General features: G+C 40.6%; 2 protein-coding genes and 1 pseudogene across 3 annotated transcripts in view; 1 reads left to right on the forward strand and 2 right to left on the reverse strand.

The window, feature by feature from the left end:
* Positions 1–25,261, forward strand: part of LOC145418637 (protein argonaute-2-like) — a 163,540-nt gene that overhangs the window by 66,185 nt on the left and 72,094 nt on the right. The window lies entirely within an intron of this gene.
* Positions 6,712–19,325, reverse strand: LOC145418648 (protein GPR107). Of its 2 annotated transcripts, none has more exons than XM_080287011.1 (14): positions 19,205–19,325; positions 15,289–15,399; positions 14,730–14,863; positions 14,345–14,477; positions 13,530–13,563; positions 12,644–12,759; positions 12,190–12,303; positions 11,018–11,148; positions 10,560–10,709; positions 9,890–10,007; positions 9,319–9,449; positions 8,238–8,379; positions 7,753–7,904; positions 6,712–7,605 (listed from the first exon to the last, which is right to left on the reverse strand). In XM_080287011.1, exons 1-14 carry the CDS (start codon positions 19,301–19,303, stop codon positions 7,461–7,463), a joined length of 1,710 nt encoding a protein of 569 aa, XP_080143137.1. In that variant the 5' UTR covers positions 19,304–19,325; the 3' UTR covers positions 6,712–7,460. The 2 variants fall into 2 exon arrangements, with proteins under 2 accessions (XP_080143137.1, XP_080143136.1); XM_080287010.1 differs by having other exon boundaries at positions 13,518–13,563.
* LOC145418669 (5S ribosomal RNA) lies at positions 17,011–17,130 on the reverse strand (annotated as a pseudogene).

Consider the following 25,261-nt stretch of genomic DNA (forward strand, 5'->3'; position numbering starts at 1 on the left):
ATTTGTTTTAAGTTTATTATTTATTTCATGTTCTTGGTCATTATGATTCATATTACTTTTTTTTTTTAATTGCAAAATATAATTAACTTGCATTTTTCTTCCCACAGACTGCAAGAGTACCAGAGAAATTGATTGGTACCTTCTCGTGAAAGCGTGAACAGGGCGGAAGGCGAGAGTCTTGATTGACCAGGAGTGATGTTGGGATTCTACTAACCGGAGAAAGTTTTGATGTATATTACGAAGAGATGTGGGAGGATCAAAATCGCTAGCAAGAATTTCTTCCGAGTTTAGGTGTTGCATGGATACCTGTCTAAGCTAAACTGCTATACGATGCTAATTAGGTTTTACGCGGGGTCTTACTGACAACGTATCCAGAGGTATTTGATACAGCTGGATAAGACAGAAGGCATTTCCTGACAGTGAAGTTATATATCCAATCAGCTGGTTAACAGTGACACGAATGAGAAGAGTGAACTTTCTCTGAATTACTATTTCAGTTGATATGAAAGGCTCTCGATTCTTTCAAGCCTAGCCTATCGTGTAATGGCAGCAACGTCTTCTATTAAGTAGAGCAATTGTCTTCCCTGCTAGTGCCTTGACAAGCAAAACCACTTCGTAAGTATGAAATTAAATTGACAGTTAAGTACTAGTATTTAATATGGTATTTGTTAAGCTGCGAATAAATCTGTGTCTATAAGGAAAACTAAAAGTGCAGTTATTTCCATCCTATCGGATAATTCCATTCTTTCGAGATTATGTCCATGTCTACAAATACTGGAGGGCCGATTTGACCAAGGTTAAAGAGATAACCCCTTTCTCAGCTTAATGGGGAAACTACACAAAACGAGGAAAAAAGTACACACCTCCCATCTGAGGATCAACAAACTTAAATCTACATAGCCCAATCACCCGATACGAAAGTCAAAAACCCAATGCTAGACTGGGGATAGAATATAATGCTCTATTATGCAGTATATAGTAGGACTGGACATTAATATGGTAGATTATGAAAGCACGCATTTAAAAGGTTCTTGAACATATTGGTACTTGAGTTTTTTACGTACGTGACACAACTGGGTAGTTACTTGTTTAAATATACTACTACCTCCCTATTCTTTCGAGGACGGACTAAACAGATTCAGCCTAGTCTACCCAGTTTTTTTTTTTTAACATGAAGTAAAAATAACTATAAATCAGATTTTCACATAATTAATCTAACAGTGGGACTTAAACAACTGTAGCTTTAAGTTTACGGGGAAACAACGATGAGGAAGAGTTACAGAGAGATGCAGTTCGGACAATAAGATTCGACAGGCAAAGTTCTGCAATATGGTAGTGTAATAATTCGGTTATGAGTGCTACCAGATGCCCATGTAGCACAAGTGAATGCATGGAGAGGTGGCACAATGGATTTAATTTCATCTGTCCATTTGCCCTAAGGTATCTAAAACAATGCAAGGAAGGCAACATTCCTTGCCTGTAGGTAGTTTATTTGTAATGGCAGGGTTATTAATATTTCTAACACCTTTGTTCTGATTTGTCTATTTGCTTTAGTGCAACCTCCCCACATCCACTCAACAAGGGTGAGCAATATTACAAATGAGTGCACATGACAAACAATAGCACATGACTTATAAACTATAGCTAACTGCTCTTTAGTAAAGCGACAAACTCTGTACAATGATTAGTTTCTTTAAGGTGGTTTTAGCAAGGGATCTGCAGTGAGAGGTCCAGCTGTCATTATATGAAACACCGAGAATTCAAAGCTTTTGGAGATTAGAATTTGTAGCATTGATGGTAATATAGGAACATGGCAATATGTCTACCTGTATTGATAAACTGTATATATTTGGTTTTACTAGCATTAAATGACAGTTATTTTGTCCCCATTCAGTGATCTTAGGTAAGTAGACGGTTGTACCGATTTGTGAGTTTTGAGACACTAAACTTTGTGAATGGATGATTAAGTGTGAATGAACCGTTAAGTGTTGTCATCTGCATATGAATGGATGGGATTATGGGTGACATAAGAGATCATTAATGTGAATTAACCTGGGACTACTGCTAAATATGTTTGCTGAAATGGAATAAGCTAATTTAGAGGTTGCTACACTCTTAAACAAATTAAGGCATTAATTTCTGCAGGGCCTCTTTTTAAGTGCAACTGAAATCTGATAAAACATTTACAGCCAGTTGCCTTAATCCTGTAAGGGATGGCCATAAATTGCCTCCATTTCACCCAGTCCTCTCCAACCCACCCTTCTCACGCCTCATCCTTTGTCTCCCCCCCTTCCTCCCCTCAAACTCAGTCTTCTAGTTGCACATTCCATATTGCCACCAAAACATCTCTATTTCTCCTCCAGCTGTCAATCATACCCACATCAACACACAATGCACCTTCACTTCTTGATCTATGTCTTTCCAACAAACATGCTCACCAGTTTCAGAATGTAAACACAGATGGTTCATATACGTATATATTTTTTTTGTCATACATTATAGTAAAGCAATCACCAGCTAGACTAGAGTTCAAATATATACAAGAAACTTCAAGAGTATACTTCACCCTTGTGCTTTACACTATTGACTTATCTTGTAATTAATATCTCGACACTTCTTACATTCTTCCTTTATTATTCGACAAAGACCAGGGAGCTAGTTTATTATTTTTTTTTTTTTTCCCCCCCACTGTCTGGCCAAGCAAACTTGTCAACCACAGGTAAGCACCTGCTCCTACAAGGTTGTGTAAACAGTACAGTATATACACCATGTAGGGATCCAGCACCCCCCTTGTGGCAGACAGTGCCTCATCAGGATCAGACCAAGGTGCTTCCCACAGCAAGGAGCAGGAAAATATGGGGAGGATTGGATACTGGGTGGATGCTGCAGCTGCTCCACCCAGGGTACCATATGCCACCATGTATAGGCTTGTCAGCACCTGTCTGGCAGTAAGGAGACAAAATTAACAAGATGTCAACACAATGCATGGGTTAAATTTGAACTTTCTTACTGTGGGAATAATGTTGTTACTGTTCTTGTTTTTGCTGTTGCTGTCCCAAGTTTATCTAGATGTGAACCCAAGGAAGTGCAGAAATTTGGCCACATCAGATGGGCAATGCCAGAAATATACTGTTATAGGTTACCTTGAAGGAATATGTGGTGTGACTGAGTAGCAAGAAATTACTGTGTTGTAAGTGAGGTAAGTATGCTGTGGTGTCATGTGCATGAAGTAGAAGTATGTTGTGAAAGTTAGGTGAGCAAGTGTGCTGTGATAGTGTGGTGCATGAGTTGTGTTGTGGTGTGGGAACTGAATTACAGTGTAGGCATGGTGGATTGTCTGTGGGTTGTATTTTGTGTTGGTACTGTTATCACTGTTGTTCCTGTTGCAATTCCAGGATCATATGGCTTTGAACCTGTATGGCAGGAAACCCACAACTTTAACCAGTCACTCCCAAAGGTCTTTTACTAATGTTGTGTTAAAAGACTCATGCTGTCTTGTAGTATGGCTACATGTATTCTTATCTCTCTAGGAAAGCCAAATAAATAAATTTCTGATGGTGCTTCACAAAGTATGCTATTAGACTGAAGGTTTTGGATGGCTGTGGTGGTTGTTTGAGTATGGATTTGTGGAAGGTAATGTTTGCTGGAGGAGGAGATGTTTTATATAAGCATTCTATGTAGTGTTGGGAAGGTATTCATATTTTGTTATGGGATGACAATTAATTTACAATACAATGCAAATTATATGAAACAGTATATGCACACCTTTATGCAATGAATTACAATATACAATTCTAAAAATGCATGGTCCTTCCCGATGACACACTAATAAATTATAATACAGCATTATGATACAGCAAGCTTCTTATCCCCTTAAATACTGTGGTGATTTTTCCTGTTTTCTTCTTATCACCACATGCTTTAATTCAGCTCAGGAGTCTTTCTTAACTGGGGAAGCTAATTACAGCCTTAATAAAACCCTTAAAATACAAAATGCCTAAGATGAAAAACATACAACAGCAAGCAGCAGTCAAAACAGATGCAACCCCAAGCTAGTTTGGACATGAACTCAGTGGAATGCTGGCTAAAGTTACCCATTACCCAGAGTCCAATATCCTCCTCTTGGGGGGACAGAAGTTGATGGATGTTTAAATAACCAGGCAGTGGTGTTGCCTGGTTATACTGGTGCCACCACATGAAGGCACTGCTTGCCAACATCACCATCTGTATAGAAAGGGCCAATACTAGCTATATTTAACCCCTAAAAGCCTCTCCAAAGCTATCCAGTGGTAGCAAGGATAAAATGGAATGCATATCACTGTAGTACTGAAGTTACTGCAAGTTAAACCTAAACCCCTCCAGTTAGAAAAGGCTCTCAACTGAATAAAATCATCTGGAGGTGACAAGAACAAAATGTTAAAGATATCACTGTACTGACTGAGTTTATGTATCCTCAGCCTCCTATGACCCAGTCTCAGCTAAATAAACCTATCTGATGTTGCTGCAAACACAGTACTAAGAGCATTCCCTTTGATGAGAGGGTTAGTGGTGACAATTCTTAAACTTCCTGGCCCTTTTGTCTCAATCCGTTGAATAAAACTATTTAACATTAATTGGAATACAGGACAAGAGGGTTAATACTCTCATGCTTCTATGACACACCCTGCAGAATAAAAATAAATGACATTAGCAGAAATACAGTACTAAAGTTATTCCCACCATGAGAGGGTTAATGGTGACAGCACTAACTCTCCCAGGCTCCTATGACTCACTCTGCTGAATGACACTGCTTGTCATTAGCTGGCACAGAGTACTCAAGTTGTCCTGATAATTGGAAGGTTAATGGTTCCCATGACTCAGATGATTAAAATTGCTTGCCATTAGCTGAAACAGTGTACTAGAGTTGTTCCAACCATGACAGTTAACCTCATGATTCTCTAATCTACACAAGTGTGTAAACAAGCATCAGTATACAGTAAACTGACCATAAGAGAGAGACGTATTACAATATACCACCTAACACCACAAGAGTACTGGTGGTAGTAAAACCAGGTGGACTGCAGGCTGAAGTTGCCCTCCTCCTGCAGTCCATCATTCTCCTTTAGGTGAACACAAGGGAACTGAGGGATGTTTGTATAACCAAGCAACAGAGACACCCAGTTATGTTGGTACCACCATGTGGAGATGATGGAGAATGAGAAACTGACTAGAAGAGTGGATATGAGTGAGGTGGAATGGGAGACCAAGAATGAGATGGAAGGATGGAATGGAGATACTGTACAATATATGAGGGAGGGTGTGTGAATTGGAGGGAGGGCAGCCAAATGGCAGAAAACAGGGCAATGCAAAGAGGATTTGTCTGTGGCCAACCCTTATGGGATTATGGCATCTAACAAAAGAAATGTAATGAGGGTTATTATTTGCAGTGTTAAGGGTCTGGCATCCATTTTTCACTTAATTATCGGACTGATGGCCATGTGTGTATGGTGTACGAGGTGCAGCCAGGATGCTGGTGGCCTGAACGGTGAGTCTGTGAGTGTGGTTGATTTCACTGGGTATGCTGTTGACTAGTTCTCCCACTAGCACATTCTTTACCCTTTTCCCTTCATTCTGGACTCTACCTCCCTAAGGAAAGAGACATGATCATCATCTAATCCAGTGTTGCCCTATGATGTATGACTACCAATATTAATACGTTGTTAGGTGATTCTGTATTTGACACACCACCACCTATTCCAATAAATACTGACTACAAGTTGGATGATGATGAGGATGATGATGATGATGATGATGATAATGGCAACAATGATGATGATGTACCATTACGATGTTGGGTGATATTTAAAACACCTCCCAGGTTCTAATCAATACTGACTACAAATATCATAAATTTTAAAGATCTGAGTTGTCAAAGTGGTGCAGTTCCCCCAGATGAAAACAAACTTGCTATACCATTACTCTTATGGTGTTATGTGATATTTATAATGAATCCCAGACTTATTACAGGTACTGATTATTAACACTGAGAGATGACACTACATATACTACACATAATCTTACGTTGTTAAGTGACAGGTTCAAACATTACAAATCTATGCTATATATAGTAGTAGTTGTCACCCTAGGTTCATCTGAAATGTGAACCCAGTGGACTGCAGGTTTAGTTGTCATCCTCCTGCAGTTCACCATCCTCCTTTTGGGGTGACAGGGAGGGAGATGAGGGATGCCTGTATAACCAGGCAGCTCCACAGCCGTAATATCAGAACCACCACATGAAGGCCTCCCTCTCCAACACCACGCTACCATGCTACACTATATAAACTATCACATTTATGCATAATCATTGCCTATACATATTTTTAATTTACGCATAATAATGTATATGCATACATTTAATTTTGGTACCTCCGAATGATTTTATTTAACTTAAGATGGATCTCTAAGAGTGAAGGGGTTAATCAAGACTACATGTAATAGTAGTAGTAGAAGTAGTAGTAGTAGGAATAGCAGCAGCAGCAGTGGTGGCCGTGGTGGTAGATGCAACCCCAAGCTCAACTGAATATGAACCCAGTGAAAGACTGTAAGTAGCTCTCTTCCTACGGTCCACCATCTTTCTTTTGGGGGACAAGGATGGGACTCAGGGATGTTTGTACAGTATAAGTGGGCTGCTCCAGTGCCTAAACATAACAGGACCATTTGAAGGCATCCCTCTCCAGCACCAGCGTACATTTAACTCCTTCGATGTAATTCCTCTCTCCTAAGCTGAATAAAATAACCTGGAGATAATATGGGAGAAAAAATAATGTAAGTCATGGTACTTAAGTTATTATGGATGCATTATCAAAACTGAGTGCACAAAGGTGTGAATATGACCCAGATTTTTTATGATCATTTTTACCTGTAACACTTTTGCATGTGATTATTCTGCATCCCACCTAATACTGTAGTCAGCAGTGATACAGAAAGACCAGAAGTGTTCTACCATGATCACATTTATGGAATACCAGTAACTGTAAGATTTGATCTGCCATCATCCCACATCACAGAGTTTATTGAAAGTTTGTTTTAATATGGCAATGATCCCTAACCCCTTCCAGCTCAGGTGATGGTCAAGTGAGGTCAGATTTGACTAGTATCCAGGGAGACTCATTCCTGCCCGATAACTTTGACTTACTGAATTTCATGGAACCATGACTTGATATTCAAATTATGGGAGTGGCCCAGTTCTATCAGATGAAAGTAAACTGAGTATAGTTAGCAACAATATAGAAAGATCATACATTTTCTATCATTATCAAAGGCTTCAGAAATACAGTACCAGAAATTTGAAGCATATCTACACTTTCATGCTCTCAGTCTTTAAAATAAAGTTCTAAATTTTCTAACTAGTTTCAATTAATTAGTTTTGCTTTATACAGTATTTATTTTTCCTCCACCTCCCCTCCACCCCTGATTCAATTTCAGTCAAGTGCATGTGATGATTCTTGCGTATGGAGAAGGTTAACCTCCTCCTCGTCCTCAAAAACCTCCACCTCCATGCTAGCCTTCTTGCTGGAGTGCTGGTTGACATGGGTGATGCCCTCGGTAAGGCCTGTGGTAGTCAGCCTGATGGAATAACAAGTGTAGTTAATATTTATATAGGAAGTTCTTACATGAAAGTACTGTATCTCTTTTTATCCATTTTTGTTTTTAACTCTGTGCACATCATAGTGTAAATATACAAACTCTCTCTCTGTGGACAAAAAAACATACACTTCGTCCATCTCCTCATCCTCATCGTAGACACGGAAATAAGGGTTGTTGGTGGCAGGTCTGAACTTGTAGCCAGTCATGACGAAGAACACATATGTGGCCATTTCTCGGAACATGTCATCCAGCCACTCATATTGGAATGGCACTGTCATCTGTGGAAATGAGACGAAACATGTTACCATATCTTTATTTCACTTAAATGTGGTTCATGATTAAAACTGAAGGGGTGATCATCATAATCATCATCATCATCATCCTGATCTTTTTTTCTCACTGAAGGCTGGGGTGAGACAGGGTCCAAATGGCAAGAAAAACACTGACAGAACAGGAACAAGAAAAATTCTGCCCAATAAAATGGTCAATAAACTCATTCACTCACCAATCAATGCCCTGAAATCCTTACTGCATCCCACAGTCATAAACATCCATACTTATGTGCTTCATACATTTGGGGTGTGACAAATCGTAAAAGGGTTAATACAAACCTTAAGCAGATAAACAATGATGCGAGTGAAGTAGATATAGCAGACAATCATGATGTAGAAGTGACGGAACAGCTTCAGCTTCCGCAGGTTGATGGCAGCCTTCCCGTCTGTCTGGGAGGCCTCCTGAAGGTGCCGGATCGACCTGAAAATAATATACTGTATTACATTGATGTGAAGTTATGTGGACAGACAAACATATAAATGAAAAAGTGTTGTGTTGATGTGGATGTGCTGGAAAGTGTTCTGAAAGGTACCCTGATCAACCACAATAAAGCAACTGTTTCTATGGGACTGTCCTACAGGTACAGTACAGTACCTTGCTGGGATCCACTACACCCATGGTAGGCCAGTGTTTCGTCAGGGTCAGATCAAGGTCTTTCCCTGTGGTGAGGTGCAGGGAAGTATGAGGTGGTTTGGCTCCTGGATGTTACTGCTCCATGCAGGGAGCACACCACCACCACATGTAAGCTCCTCATCAGTGCTTCGCAATACAATAAAGTCAAGCACCACCACTTAATGACATGAAAATATTTTTAATCTGAGGGTAAGTTTACAATACTAGCACATGTCTGAGATGAAGGGTGTTGGATGAGTTTGTTCCTGCAGCTGTCATTACCAAGACAATCTTTATGAGTTCCGGCATTTAAACTATTGGACCTCTTTTATGAGAGAGGGGGGTGTGAGTTGGGAGCAGGGCAGTGAAATGGCAGGGGACAGGGCGACTTGGAGGCGATTTGTTTGTGGCCACCCCAAACGGGATTGAGGCGTCTGGCAACAGATAGATAGATAGACCTCTTTTATCCTTCCGGCACAATGATGTCATATAGTTTGATCTTGTTACATCAGTGGTACATCTCCATCTTTAGTGTTTTCATTTATGGTGTTATAATGTTTTTTATCTGATGGAACTGGGCTACTCCCACAACCTGAAGTTTGATTAACTTTCGTTACGAGGCAGGAAGGCGCCACCTCAGTTACAAGTGGAATCAACCCTTCAGTCTGACTACACTGGTCAATAACTGAGCTGAAATGGGTTAGGGAAGACATATGAAAACAAATTTCCTATACATGTGCTACCCACCACACAACAGGCAGCAGTATGGCACCACAACACAGCAAGTCCAGTACAAATAAACGTTGAACCCAAGCAGCGTGCTCCTGGCTGGCTTCGTCTGTCTCCTCCACAATGATGGTTGCAACATTGGCCACAATCTGCAATGTGACAGAGGTTAGTACTGGACTTTTGCAACTGATAATGATCAAATTATACATACAGGTACCCTCATTATACACTTTTTTTTTTTCTTTATAAATGCTACTTGTATCCAAAGAGAAAGTATGGGTTACAAGTCACACACACACACACACACACACACAAATCATCATCCATCCCAATTACCTAATTCAGGACTGCCACATCAAGAGCGTAAGGGCCTGGGGCTAGGCTAATCAGTACAGACAGTTAAAGCAAGTAACCAATCACTAAACCCTGGACAGCATTAAGTGAGCAATAAACCACCCAAACCCCTTGGATTTAAACTTATGGACCATTGTGCTTGGCTATGAAATTCTTGTGAAAACTCAGCCTGACTGAAGAAGAGAAAAATGTGGCTATGACAACTGAACTATTATATCATCATTCACATTCACACCTGTAGTGGAATGATGATCATGAAGATTTTACGTTCTTTGCTGGAAAGAACATGTTTGATGAACGCCCAACCAGAACCAATCAGTGCCAGAACAGTGAACAGCAGAGCACCCTTCAACCTGGTGGAGAACAAGGATGATGTATAGAATGATAGTAAACCTTGAACCTGATGGTTTCTTAACTAATAAATATGAAATAGTCTGGAATTAGCTGAATAAGGTACAGTAATAATATGCTTAATACTTAGACTCAAAAATGTCACATGTGGTTACACATAGGCTAAACCTAACATGGACATTGCACTTATGAACAGAAACATGTTGTACAGTAGTAATAAACCTGGATTCTATCTACTGCCAGACGCCTCAATCCCGTTTGGGGTGGCCACAAACAAATCGCCTCCAAGTCGCCCTGTCCCCCGCCATTTCACTGCCCTGCTCCCAACTCACACCCCCCTCTCTCATATACCTCTCCACCCCATCCCTCCATCTCATCCTCGGCCTCCCCCTCCCTCTTCCCCCCTCCACCTCACTCACATACACTCTCTTCATCAGTCTTTCACCCTCCATCCTCTCCTGGATTACCTGATGAATATAACACTCACCCAAGCATCCCTCAAACTTAAATCCTATTCAAACCATTCCTTAACCTGAACCATTACTGTTACGTACAGGTGCATGATGTAGTACATGACTGCCCAAGCCTCCATATGCACACCCTGGGTCTGGATGTAGTGATAGTTGACACCGTGGAACAACAAGCTGAACGATTTGATCACCACCAACACACCCATCAAGTAATGGATCTTAAACACTGGATCTCTGTACAAAAGGTAATATAAATAAATAAACAAATACATATATAACATCATAATTTTCATCTCTATTAACCTCCCCTCTCCCCCAATACAGCTATGCCCTTGGCAGTATAAGAGAAAAACTTCATTACCTTTGGAAAATACAACTCACTGTCTCTGGCATAGCATCACTCTGACCTGATGGCTTGACTGCTAAACTACATATCTTAAAAAAATAAAAATAAAAGCTAAAAAAAAACAAAGGCATACACAGTATACCTGGTTCTATAGAAAGGATCTAAAGCTCACCAGAACACTGATCTCTATACTAACTTGCTCTTCTTAAGCAAGAAGAACCAGAAGCATGCCGAGAGGAAGAATAGCAGTGCCAGCATGAAGTACAGTGCTGGCAGCGGCATCTCACCAGCAGACAGGTAGTTGTCATCAGGGTTCTTCTCTTCAATCTACAGGAGAGTATGAACAAGTCCATTATATGATTACCCATGCAGAAGGATTGTCTTTACAGCCTAATGACACTGTTAACTTCGCTATAGTAACATCATCATCATCTGGACCTCATTTCCCACCCTACGGCTGGGTGAGGAGTAGCAATGTTCAGACAGCCCAAGTTTGCCCAATCCAATGGGTGACGATTCCATTCATTCATCATTCAAGCCCCCGGAATCCTGGCTCTATCTGATACACTAAAAAACTTTCACCGCATTCTGTAGCTTCACATAAACATATCTGATAGAGTGAATCTGAACGCTGCCACGTTAAAAAAGGGATGCCAAATCCTTGATCATGCACTTCTTTTCAAAACATTCATCCAGCCAGCTCAATCTCTTGTCAGTCCCCTCGCCTCACCGACTTCCATACCTCTCTTCCTCGCACACTCATCTACCATATCCCTCCACCTTTTCGGCCTGCCTCGCCTCCTCTCTCCTTCAAATTCACTCAGATATACCTTTTTCACCACTCTATTGTTATCCATTCTCTCCGCATGACCATACCATCTCAGTACACTGTCTTCGATTCTAGTGTCCACAGACTTCCTCATTCCGCATCTTTCATGAATCACATTATTTCGTATCCTATCCACCCTCTGAACTCCACATACATTCCTCAGCAGTCCCATCTCTGCTGCTCTCACTCTTGACTTTTCAGTTTTCATGCCACACCATAGTATCGCATCCATATGTTAAAACTGGCACTAACACTCCTTCATGTATGCCTTGTGCAGCTGCAACACTCAAGCCTCTGTTTCTTATCAAGGCATTCATAGCACCGGCTACTTTCCTTCCTTGTGGCACTCTCTTTTCCACTACTTTTGCACATTTTCCTCTCTTTTCTATCATTGCACCCAGGATTTTGAATTCTCACCAATTTCAGTCTCTCTCCAGTCACTGTAACATCACACTGGGATTCACCACTTTGGAGCCTTTATAACTGATAATAACATACAAACGAGTAGACCCCTAACAATGAAAATGTTAAACTCTCACCTCTAGATACATATCAATGGTTGATGGCTTGCCAGTTGGGTCATAGTTCATGCAGTTGTGGAAGTTTAGGTTGTATAGTCCTTCCTCCTTCTCTTTGGCCACGTATACCACAAACTGAAATGCAAGACTTCATCATCATCATCACCCTGTCCTTTCTCCAACTCACCCCCTCTCTCACAGACCTCTCCACCCAATAACTCCATCACATCTGCAGCCGCTCCTTTCCCCTCCTCCCCTCCACCTCATTCACACAGTCACACACCCTCCATGTAAATCTCACTATCTATCCTCTCTACACGGCCAAACCATCTCGAAATACTTCTTATGTTTTCTATTACATCCATATCAACTGCAGAGCACTCCATTTCCTCATTTGTCTGCCAATATTTCCACATAAATTCACATGCTTCACTCAAATAGCAAGTGATATCTAGACATAAAAACCTGCTCTGACCTTAAACTTGTAGTAGTCTCCCTCTTTTGTCATGTTAATCCGGACATCATTGCACTTCTGATTGGGCAGTTCTTCTTCTGGTAGTTTGGTGGTTGTAGAGGTACTATCACCCATTCCTGTAAATATAATCTATGTTACTACATCACCATCATCTAGACCTCCTTTCCCATCCCAAGGTGGGATGAGGTAGGGTCCAGACAGCCCCCCCCCCCCCAAAAACAAAAAAAAAATCTTGACAGAATGAGATACACTCGACCCTCCATTTCCCTGTAACCGGAATTCCAGGATTTCGGATTTCATGGACACGGGCCGAGGCAGGGCAATATTATCAAATGCTGGACATATGCCCGTACAAGTCTGCAATTCTCATAAAAGTAAGGCATACCTATTTCCCAGGTCAGGCCTGAAATCCCGTACGAAGTCCAGGGATGCTGCCACTAGGTGCCAGGGGGAGCAACCACTCCCTCCTTTGTTTTTAGGCTCTAAAATGCTCTAGAATATCAGAATAATTGCCGGACAATATTAGAGAATTCAGACAAAGTATGGTAAAAGTCCGGGGAATGGTATGTGGGGCTGGACTTTTGCGATTCCCGGACTTTTGGGTTCCGGACTGGTCTCCCCCCCCCTTTCAATCCATGAAATCGAGGGTCAAGTGTACTAACCAAAGCTTGCCCATCAGAAAGAGAGACACTCCTAGTTTCTCATCAATCAAGCCCCTGGAATTCTGGCCTGGTATCTCCAAATGTTGTTAACTTGGGAGAGCCACTACATACTGAAGGGGGATATCTGAGGCTGTGACTAACCCTTCCAGTCTTTACACTCTACTGCGGTGTGAATAAAAACATACGAGCATACTGTTTTTGTTTTCAATTACCTGGTTTCTCACCTGATGGAGCAACGGTTTCCTCTCTCTTCTTGCGCTGAAATGCATAAACAATGTGTAAGCACAGTGTCATATTATGGTCTCAGGCTTTTTAGTCCCCTTTCCATGGTGTTCTATTTTGCATACAGTATTGCACATTATTCTCTTATGGATTATTCATGTACTTGCTTTAAAGTGCCACAGACTGAATAAATAACACAGAAAACTGCATTAATGTGACATAGTGGAAATAATAACTATCCTAAAATGTTCAGACTGAGTTGCTGAGCCTCATGCTTCCATACACCTTATGGGGCGGTTGAGGATTCAATGATGGATGGATAAAATAATTGCCAGTAAGGAGGAGGTGCTTAAGAGACTTCCATCCAAACGAGAATACACCATGGACAAGAGAAACACATTATAAAAGCAATGCTGTCTTGAATGGATGTCTAAAATAATCCAAGTAATCAGACCAAAACATAATACATCTTAATTTCAGGATACTGGCTATTTGTCAATCCATCTTCTAAACCTTTATTGCTCCATCAGGAGTGTAGGAGTCTGGGGCTGGGCTAGTCAGGCCTGATACTTAAGGCTAGAGGCCATTTGCTGACCCAACTGCCAATGAGCAATAAACTTCTACCACGTCTACGACATAAAACCCCAAGGGGCACATCTGGTTGGGGAGCCTTCACCCATTAAACCACCATGTGTCCACTTGGCATTCAGTCCATATGCTATTTCTCATCACAGTCGCTACTGCCTTGCTCCCGCTGAAGAAACCCCCTACACAGAGGAGCACTGGGGTAATATAAATGAGTAATATAGTGACATACCCTCTGTACATGAGAGAAAAGGTTGCTGTCTTTGAGTTTTGGCAGGTGTTCAACATTCTTAAACTGACCCAGCTTCTCCTTGCCCTTGAGCACATGAAGGTAAGCCATATCATTGCTGCAGTTCAGATAAACCCTGTTGGATGGAAGAAGCTGGTGTGGCCTTGAATGAGTATGGACAGTCCTTAATACAACAATGCTGTGTATTGCTTAAACAGAAGAAATTATACTTACAGGAGGAAAAGTTTTAATTCAGACAAAACAACAATTATGACTCAATGAGACCCACTCAAGGTGTGAATGAGAATGGTATATAAGAGACAACTTCTCTATTGCTAAGTGGTACAATTCTTCCCTTCATTATCGTGTTTAGTATGCTTTTACTTACTGGTTATTTTTGAGGTCAAATATAAAGAAGACATGCTGGATGAGGGTGTCGTTGGGTCGAAAGTTCTGCAGCTCGCACTTCTCAGTCCGGTACTCTGTGTAGGGGCTGATGATTTTCTCCAGGATGAACCCAAACTGAAAACATGAGAGTTTGATTTGATCTCTTCAGACAGGTGACCTTTGTTATTCAGTCCTCGCCATTTCCAGCCTATCGTACATCTATAACACACTGCCTTAATCCAGTAAATGGTGGTCACAAATGAATCACTTCCACGTCACCCTGTCGTCTACCTTCACAATACTCTCTCCACCTCATACTTCCCTCTCTTATGTACCTCTCCTCAGTCCTTCCATACTGTCCTAGGTTTCCCCCTCCCCTTCCCTCCAACTCACTCTCACTCCCCTAGTCAATATCTTATACTCCATCATCTCCACAAGGACAAACCATCTCAGAATACTTCTAATGGTTTCCAGTGCATTCACATCAACAATGCTTCTTCACTCCACATGCTCCTCTCACATAACTCCATCGATAAAATGTAAACTATTTGCTTCCTCACCTCTTTGTCGGCATTTTTGGGGTCGATTTTGAATTTAGTGACATCGACATCTAAGTAGCCACTGCGGTAGAAACCAAATGTGCTAATGGAGAAGTACCTTCGGCTGTCATTCTGGAAATAACAGATCATTATTAAAAAAAAAAAAAAAAAAGTCATCAGTACCTTTATCATCAATGATATTATTAAAAAAAAAAAAAAAAAAAGTCATCAGTACCTTCATCATCAATGATATTATCACCATCACTGTCATCATTAAAACCACCACCACCATCACAATTACTGCCACATTTCTGGCTATCAAGCTGGAAATAATACATCATGATCATGATCATGATCAGAGGTATTTCCAGCTGACATTCTGAAAATAGCTACAGTATAGGACCATCACCATCATCATTAGGGTTGGGCTGATAAGCAATTCTGTTGATTACTGATTAATCAGGAGTCAATAATCAGCTCATTATTAAGAAATTTTAAATGTGATTAGTCTTCATGAAATTTTTGGTACCACAAAGTTAAAGACATCACCCTAATGTTATTTTTGGCTTAGTTTACTGCCCAACTGCCATCTGTACGGAGAGCAAATACATCTATCATCTGCCACTCTTCTTTAGCGTAGTTCTGCTTTGTTGCAACATCTCATTCTGCGCATCTTGGTTGTAAATTGTTAGAATTTGCCATTTTTCTTGTTCTTTTATTGATCCTAGATGCTACTAGAAATGGCAGTGTACAGAAAATGTATCAATCTTTATGAAGACCTATAACAAAATGAAAAACTTTGTTCTTTTCAGTCTATCTGTTCCATAATATGGGAAATGGTAAAAATAAACAGGAGTACATAAAACTATTACATCCACACCCCGGTTTAATGATGCAACTGGTTAAGTAAAATTCCATCGCTAGGCGGGGTATCGTATCTCAGGGTAAATTTAACATGTAAAGAACAGGATTGCGTTTTTAAGCCTTGGGTTTCCCCCAACTAAGTCCTAAACCACCCAAATGAGTCCAAAAACAAGTTTCTAGCTAACTTAAACCTTCAAACAGCTTTAAAACAAGCTAAACTAAGCCTAAAAGCAGTTTGTAACACAGCTAATCCCCAAAATAAAATCTGAATATCATAAAATAGTTTTGAAAAATCAAACTTGGTAAACTGTACTCTCCCATACTGTGGCTTCAATTATTTTGATGATCAGGCTTTTATATACAGAAAAAAGTATATCATATGGTACCATGAATATTATGTTATAAAAAAAAATAAGGAAAAAAAAAGGGGGGGACCTTGATAGGTACCATACCAGGACCAGTAAGATTTCATAAGAATTATATCTATCTATCTACCTATCTATCTATAGCCCGACGCCCTAATCCCGCAAAGGGTGGCCGCAGACAAAATGCCTCCAAGTCACTCTGTCACCCACCATTTGACTCCCCTCCCCCCAACTCACCCCCCCCTCTCCCTCATATACCTCTCAACTCCATCCCTCCACCTCATCCTCGGTCTACCCCTCCCTCTCCCTCCCTCCACCTCACCTACATACACCCTCTTAGTCAGTCTTTCATTCTCCATTCTCTCCACATGCCCAAACCACCTCAGAATTATATCCATCCATCCATCCATTGCCAGACGCCACGTATCCCAAACGGGGTGGCCAATGGCTTAGAGTTAATTGTTTTACAGGGAGGGGCACTAATCCTCCACCAACCCCACTTGACACGTAGGGATGCCAACAGCATCTGGTGTTCCCAGGCGGTCACCCATCCAAGTACTAACCAGACCCAACATTGCTTAACTTCGCTGATCGGACGGGAAGCGGTGTACTCAACGATTATATAACATCTATAAATACAGCAGCGCAAATAAAAGTGACAAAACTTGTCCCTGAAATTAACAGGAAAATTAAAGTCCAATCTTTTCCTTCTGTAAAACTTTGATCAGGCATACACAAGCATACCACATACTCATATTTTACCCCCTCAGTCTGGTAACAAGTTTTACGTTAAATTTTCAGAGTTACACTTAATTCATTAATGATAGATGTGGTTGAAAAGATTAGGAGAAATACACTGAGGTGGTTTGGACATGTGGAGAGAATGGAGAATGAAAGACTGACTAAGAGGGTGTATGTAGGTGAGGTGGAGGGAGGGAGAGGGAGGGGTAGACCGAGCATGAGGTGGAGGGATGGAGTTGAGAGGTATATGAGGGAGGGGAGTCAAATGGTGGGTGACAGAGTGACTTGGAGGCGTTTTGTCTGCGACCACCCTTTGCGGGATTAGGGCGTCGGGCCATAGATAGATAGATAGATTTTTCCTTATACCTTCGTGAGATTAGTTTGACTCTGAAATTTGCTTGTTTCCAAGTTATTGCTCTCACTTTCATGTATTTGGTAAATACTGTATTTGTTTACAAGTTACTCCCTCCCCTTCATTTATTTACTTAATAATATTCAGCTTGGGAGTGATTTTTCCACCTGGAAGGGTGAGAGAAAGCCTTCATTAACCCTAATACTATGGTGCCAAAAATAATTCCTGTGCTGAATCAAATCACATACCGGTGAACTGATGAAACCGAAAACTGTCACTGGTTTAGGGGCATTATATTTTTAGGTAAATATGATTCTCAAGCTCCCATGACTCACCCAAGCCATATAGCCTATAACTGGGCTAATTTTTATCTTTACACCAAACTCCTTACAAAATTAACACTGTCATTCTTCTCAGGTTTTCGGCATTCAATTCTGATATCTACATATCCAACATACATAAATATTAATAATAATACTGTAATAATAAAATCCAACCTAATGTCTTAATGAAGAGTCAGTCTAGTAGCCTCCTTGAAATGCAATTTGCAATGTAACATCTGAATAATCTAAGTTGTTCTAGGTTGATTTCTGACAGCTATATACCACACAGAATAAAAGCTGCATAGAATAAAAGATGGCATAATGTAGGCCTAATGGTTTGTCCTGGCATGGGTTTGGTAAATGATACAAAGAATAATAATAATAATAATATACCAATACATATATCCCATTGGAGCCCAGTGTCCGGAACATTGGACAGAACTGGGATTTTTCAAGTCTTCGTAAAGTAGGGAACCCCCGTTTAGGGACCTATGAGCTTCGCGACTATGAGCCGATAGACGGAGGGCGGTACGCTTAGGACCCACCCAGCGCCATACCTTGCCCAGCACCCCTGGGATCCAATGGGATATATATAAATAGTACTTTGGCTAAAAAAATGAGATGAGTAAATGCATAAATGCCAATGCAAGTTTTTCTGAATAAGAACTATGATAATGTGCATTTAATCTAATGACGATCCATAACCCCTTTCAGCTCAACTGATGGCCAAGTATGGTCAGACAGGAGGCCAAATATCACTAGTAACCAGGGAGACTCTTTCCTACCTTAAAAATGAAGGTTCAGTAAATTTCACACAGTCACACCTTGTAACATTATTCCCATTCAAGTGGTCTAGTTCCATATGACAAGAGCAACCTTGCTTTGGTAAAAAATAAACTGATATATGGTATTGGTGAAATAAGCCATTCTTTTCCCTACAAAAACAGACCAAATCACATCTATCTATCTATCTATCTATTGCCAGACGCCTCAATCCCATTTGGGGTGGCCACAAACAAATCGCCTCGGGTCACGGAATGTGAACTAAACCAATGGCTCTCAATATGGTTGGTGCTGACGAGGAACACCTTCACGCGGTGGCACTGATATAACCAGACGGCACCACTGCCTGTCAATACGAATGCCCTTCAGCTACGACCAACCCCAGGACAGGAGAAAGATAAAAAAAAATCCTGCTTCTTACTTCACATACAGAGGAACCTAAGGCCACCACAACAATCAATATGGCATTATAGCACAAAACTGGCACGAATTTCCCCTCCACACCTCACCTTGATCTCCAGTTTGTGTTTCCTGGCGTGAACCCGTGAGCAGGGGAGGAGAAAGAGGAGAATCACAGCCGGGAAGAGCGTTATTTTGGACATCACCATTTTGTTTGTTTTCCCAGACCCTCGGCCATGACAGGTCCGCAGCCATTGGGGAAGGAGTCATACTTATAATCGTAAACGCCAATATTTTCCTCTAAACCTTATGATTTATTATTAAAAATGTTTTCTAGAAATCATTTTACAATTTATGATTCCTAAATTTCATCTTATAAGAATTATTTAAATTTACGATCCCTGAATCAAATTTTCTCCTCGATACCAAAATACTTTTCCAGACACAGATGCTTAATTCACAGAATGTTTAGAATAAAGGCATCTCTCTATATGGAGATACAGAAAATTTCCTATAATAAACATAAGAAAAACATGGCGGACGGACGCTTACATAAAAATAATCTCCGATACCCTGTTCCTCTGGGAAACCCTTGATAGGAAATGAACATGACAGGAGACAAATTCATCACTCTCTCTTCATTTTACTTGGCCTAAAACTGATGTAGTTTCACTTCGAGTGTTGAGCTGTAACAAGAGATTAACATTAAAATATGATGCCATATTCTGCTCATTTCAACCTGCTCTAAAATCGCCATCTCTCTATCCTCGTTGCTATTCGCCTACTTCCTAGCTATCTTGCCACTGCTATCTTTGTCTCTTTCTAGTTGTTATGTCACTCATACGAGCTGCCTAACAGGGTTCAACAGGCCTATTGCAGTCATCCTCTCTTATGTTTTAAAACTGCAGTAGAAACAGATTAACATTTCCATATGATGCTTGTCATGAAGAAGTGTTACGAAAAGGATGTACAGCCATACAGCACTCTTCTATTCCGACAATCACCCTGGAATGTAAAAAAACAAAAAAAAAGGCAGGTTTGTTCTGCCATGTGGAGTGGACGGAGAATGAGTGATTAAAACAGGTACTAAACTCTTTTTACTTTAACCTGACCTAAAATAATCGTTACTCAATAGTGAATGATGAGTTATAACAGTAGATCAGCACTAGAATATGATGCTAGTCAAGAAGAAGTGCTATGGGAAGGATGTAGAGCCATATAGTAGTTTTATTTATTAAGCAACTGGCAGAAAAAGACAAAATGTGGCTCTACATCCCTTCCGCTGCACTTCTTTGTGACTAGCACCAAATTCTAGTGCTAATCCCTTGCTACATCTCAGTAATCAAGATGGAGGGATGATAATTTTGAGCCATGTTAGAGTAAAAGATGGAACAGTAACCAAGAAGACTCAGTCCTACCCCATACCTAAGGTTCATAAACTTCATGTACTTGATCTAGGGAATAATAGCAAAATAAATCGTTAAGGAAGAGGTGTTACGTAACTTGTCACCTAAAATACTTCCAGTGGTATAAAATACTCTTCAATCTCCTTGTTCTACTTGAGAGAGAGAGAGAGAGAGAGAGAGAGAGAGAGAGAGAGAGAGAGAGAGAGAGAGAGAGAGAGGATGGCACTGGCACTAGGACCGCTGGTCAGTTGGTATCCTACCTCCAGAACGCCTACACCAATAAGTGATTTCTCTCTATATTTTGTTAGCATTTGTAAATATTCATCACCATTTTTCAACATTAACATTCATTAACATTTATCTACATTGTTAAATATTTATCAACACTTATTACCATTTATCAACATTAAAAAAAACCATCAATGTTTATTAATATTTCTCAACATTTATCACCACGTATATATTCTTTCTAATATTCTTTTGGTTATTTTTTGGCTAATTTTTGCTATTTTTTACTATTTTTTGCTATTTTGACTATTTTTTTGATATATATATTTTTTTTTTGGCTATTCTTTTGGTTATTTTTTCCCTCAACAACTATTAATTTTGGGCTTTTTTTTCCCCATTATTCTGGCTATTTCTCCCTAACAACAACAACTAGTAATTATGATATATTCTTTCCTATTATTCTGGTCATTTTATTTCAACTGGGACTGTACTCTCTTCCCTTTAACTTGGCGTAAAATTTCCATCTCCCCATCTTGAAGGCTGAGGTGTAACAATAGATTAATACTAGAATATGGTGCTAGTCATGAAGAAGTGCTATGAAATGTGTGCAAAGCCACGACATGACCTCATTCTGCCATTAAGCTACGTGAAATAAGCTGTAAAAGGACGAAAATCTGGGCCAAGTTAGAGTAAAAAGAGTATAGGCAATATATGGGCACTCTTATTTAACTCTCTATCGATCTGTCTATTTATCTATGCATTTATTTATTTTTTTGAAAGACGCAGTGCTGAAATGGACAGCAAATGCGTCTTAAATGAAAAATAATCCATGAGAAAATTAGCTGAATGTCCAGTATAAAATTCAACCACATAGGAGAGTGAATATTTAAACAGCAACGATGCGATGTTGAAGTGATCAGCAAAGGCGAAGGAAAAACAGTGCAAAGGATAGCATAAACAGTGAAAGAAATCAATACTAAAACAGAAAACCCGTCTAAGAGAGAGAAAAGCCATCTAAACTTCATGACAGTGAGAGACGCGGTACTGAAATGGACAGCGAATGCGTTTTGAAGGAAGGTACGAATAAAGAAATAAAATAAAAAGACTTCATAGAGAGAAAAGCCATCTAACCTTCATGAGAGTGAGAGATGGAGCACTGAAATGGGCGGTGACACGTATCCTAAAACTGAAGCATTTGGATTTTGAGGCGATGAAGAAGTGACCACACACACCGCAGCTCCGGCGAAAAACTGAAAGCATAAAAGACAATACTTGGATCCACAAACCATCCCTTCACCGCTGCATTCAGTCTGAGGTGAGATAGATAGATAGATAGATATGGGTAGATACATATATATACCGGTTTATATAGATACACTGATAGATAGAAATTTATGTTCAGCTTACCGTTGTCTGGTGCTGCATCCAGTATGAGGTGAGACTGTTTATTTAAGAGCGAAATTATTAAAGCAAAGGAAAACAGATAGATAAATAGATAGACAGATAGAAAGATAGATAGACATAGATTGATATACAGGTACAAAGATAGACAGACACACAGATAGACAGACAAATAGATATAGATGGATAGACAGAGACATAGACATATGAATATAGGCAGACAGACAGACAGATAGACAAAGAGATATAAATAGATAGATACATACATAGACAGACAGATAGATAGAAATTTACGCCCCATCTATCGCTGTCTGGTGGTCTGGATACCATAAAGGGTCCAAAGCAACTCCTTTCTTCTTCCCATAGGAACTTATTCTACGTCCACAGGCTCAAAGGCTTAAGTAGACATATACAAGTAAATAATAACTACCACTGACGCATATCCTGTTTACCACTGAAGGGATAGTGAGTCACCCTAACTACTACTAATTCACTTATATACTTACAATTTCTTTTCATCGTAACTACTACTGGAGACCATGGCATGCGTAAGATTAGTTGTGTGTGTGTGTGTGTGTGTGTGTGTGTGTGTGTGTGTAAGTATGCATGTATGTATGTCCTCGTATGTATGCATGTGTGTGTCTCAGCATGTATGTATGCATGTATGTATAAGTCAGTCAGCAAGTATGTATGTATGTATGCATGTATGTAGGTAACGAAGCAAGTAAGAAAGTATGTATGTATGCCAATAAGTAGGCAGGGAAGGAAGGAAGGAAGGAAGGAAGGAAGGGCAGGCTGGCAGGCATGAAGGAAGGAAGGAAGGAAGGACAGAAGGCAGGAAAGAATGAAAGGAAGGAAGAAAGGAAGGAAGGAAGAGACCAAGCAGCAGTGTGCTACAACTGTTGTTTTCATCTGAGAGAAACGGGCGAATCTCAACTTGAAATCTCCTTGGTTACTAGTCAAACACACCCATCCACTCTACCTACACGTGGCCATCAGATCTTTGTGTGTGTGTGTGTGTGTGTGTGTGTGTGTGTGTGTGTGTGTGTGTGTGTGTGTGTGTGTGTGTGTGTGTGTGTGTGTGAGAGAGAGAGAGAGAGAGAGAGAGAGAGAGAGAGAGAGAGAGAGAGAGAAAAGAACACACCCTATCAGTCCCAGCCAAATGTGAACCAGTTTTACACACAACGTAGTACCCCCAATTAGAGCCATCTCTTAATTTATCTCATTTTCTAACATCCTGCTGCAAATAAAAGAGATACAATTAATTTCCACTACTACTACTACTACTACTACTACTACTACTACTACTACGACTACTACTGCTACAACTTCTCCCCTCCTCCTCCTCCTCCTCTTCCTCCTCCCCCTCCTACTACTACTACTACTACTACAAAAGGCATATCAATTCTAGAAACATTGATTATAAGGAACATATATTTTTCTCCTGTGCACGGCCTTCTATAACTTGTTTATCTAGCTAAGCACGCCTGTTTTTGCTAGAATATATGCATTATCTCTCTCACTGCGCATTTCCTCTCTCTCTCTCTCTCTCTCTCTCTCTCTCTCTAATACGAACGCACTTCCCCCCCCTCACACACACACACACTTCCTCTCTCTCTCTATCTACCTATCTATCTACACACACACACACACACACACACACACACACTTCCTCTCTGTATCTATCTACACACACACACACACTTCCTCTCTGTATCTATCCATCTATCTATCTATCCACTTCCTAAAACAGCACAGAACCACTCAAAGAATCTTCCAATTTCTTCCAACCCAACAAAAACACTCCAAAACAGCCGTGATCTCCTCTCAAGCCCACCTGTAATTAGGCAGATGACGTCAAATGTGTAATCTTAGTCTATAACATCTGTCACATTGATTAGGCAGCTTTAGATAATGGGTTTGGGGCCTCTAGTCTTATCAGTATCCAGTCTTATCAATATCAGCTGTGACAGGAGTGATGTTGAAGGGTGTGGAAGAGGTCGTAGCATTTCTTACTGACCCACTTAGTCCTAATTAAGCGAGTTATTCCTACCAATCCACTCACAATACTGCCTTCGAATGACTAGGCGATTAATTTTCTACGCTGGGAAGTAACCATACAGCCAAATAACGTCTGCTGGTACACTGAGTTTGGGTGCTCCAACCTGAGTGAGCCTGCAAGGATTTATATCGGAGGGATGGTTAGAGTTGACTGGTCACATAATGCCGCTCAGGGGCGAGTGAAGCTGGTGACATGTTGGGACTGAGTAGCCTAGCCCAGGGACCGTAAGCTACTGATGGGACGTGAAAGGACTGGGTGATGGATGGATGGATGGATAGATGAATGGATGATGGATAGATGGACTGATTTGACTAGTAACCAAGGAGATTCATCCCTGCCTCATAAGCAGGGCTCACCGAATTTCCAGCAACCACGAAGGTGTGCCAGTTCCCTTACGTGGAAACCAACAGTAACCAAGGAGACTCAACCCTACAATCAAAACCACAACGTAGTATTAAGGTAATATGGGAATTATTGGAGTCCTTACCCAGTCCCATCGGGTGAAAACGCCATACCGTTACCAGATGGTCGCTAAGGAGGTGTCATGCTGGCCGTGAGTGTTTTACTGATGCTGATAACAGAGATAGCGCCCTTATCTGATACCACGAACGCCGCTCCCTACACACACACAACCCCTGTCTCAGTCAACCTTATCTCTGTGTATAACCGAAGCATTTGGCATTCACTCTTGTGTATTTATATTTCTGGTGGCGAAATTGTACTCCTTTTACTTCAACTTGGCGTAAAATTGCCGTCTCGCTAAACAAACACAACCCCTGTCTCCGTCAACCTCATCTCTGTGTATAACCGACGCATTTGGCATTCAATCTTGGGTATTTATATCTTTGGTGGCGAAATTCCACTTTTTAATATCTTCACTCGGAGTCTCGCTACACTCACAAATCCTTAGGCGAAGTAATGATGGAAAGTGCGTATGATTTTTGTGACAGCAGTTGATATAACATTGACTCTTGCTTATACACATTTTTTTCTTTTTTGGCTTCACTCCTTCATATACAGAACTGTGTATGATCGTGAAAAATTATCTGGCGAGCTGTGAAGAAAATGAT

Source organism: Coenobita brevimanus, chromosome 115, assembly GCF_032717465.1.
Source record: "Coenobita brevimanus isolate Jiangsu-jjx chromosome 115, ASM3271746v2, whole genome shotgun sequence".
Lineage (NCBI taxonomy): Eukaryota > Metazoa > Arthropoda > Malacostraca > Decapoda > Coenobitidae > Coenobita > Coenobita brevimanus.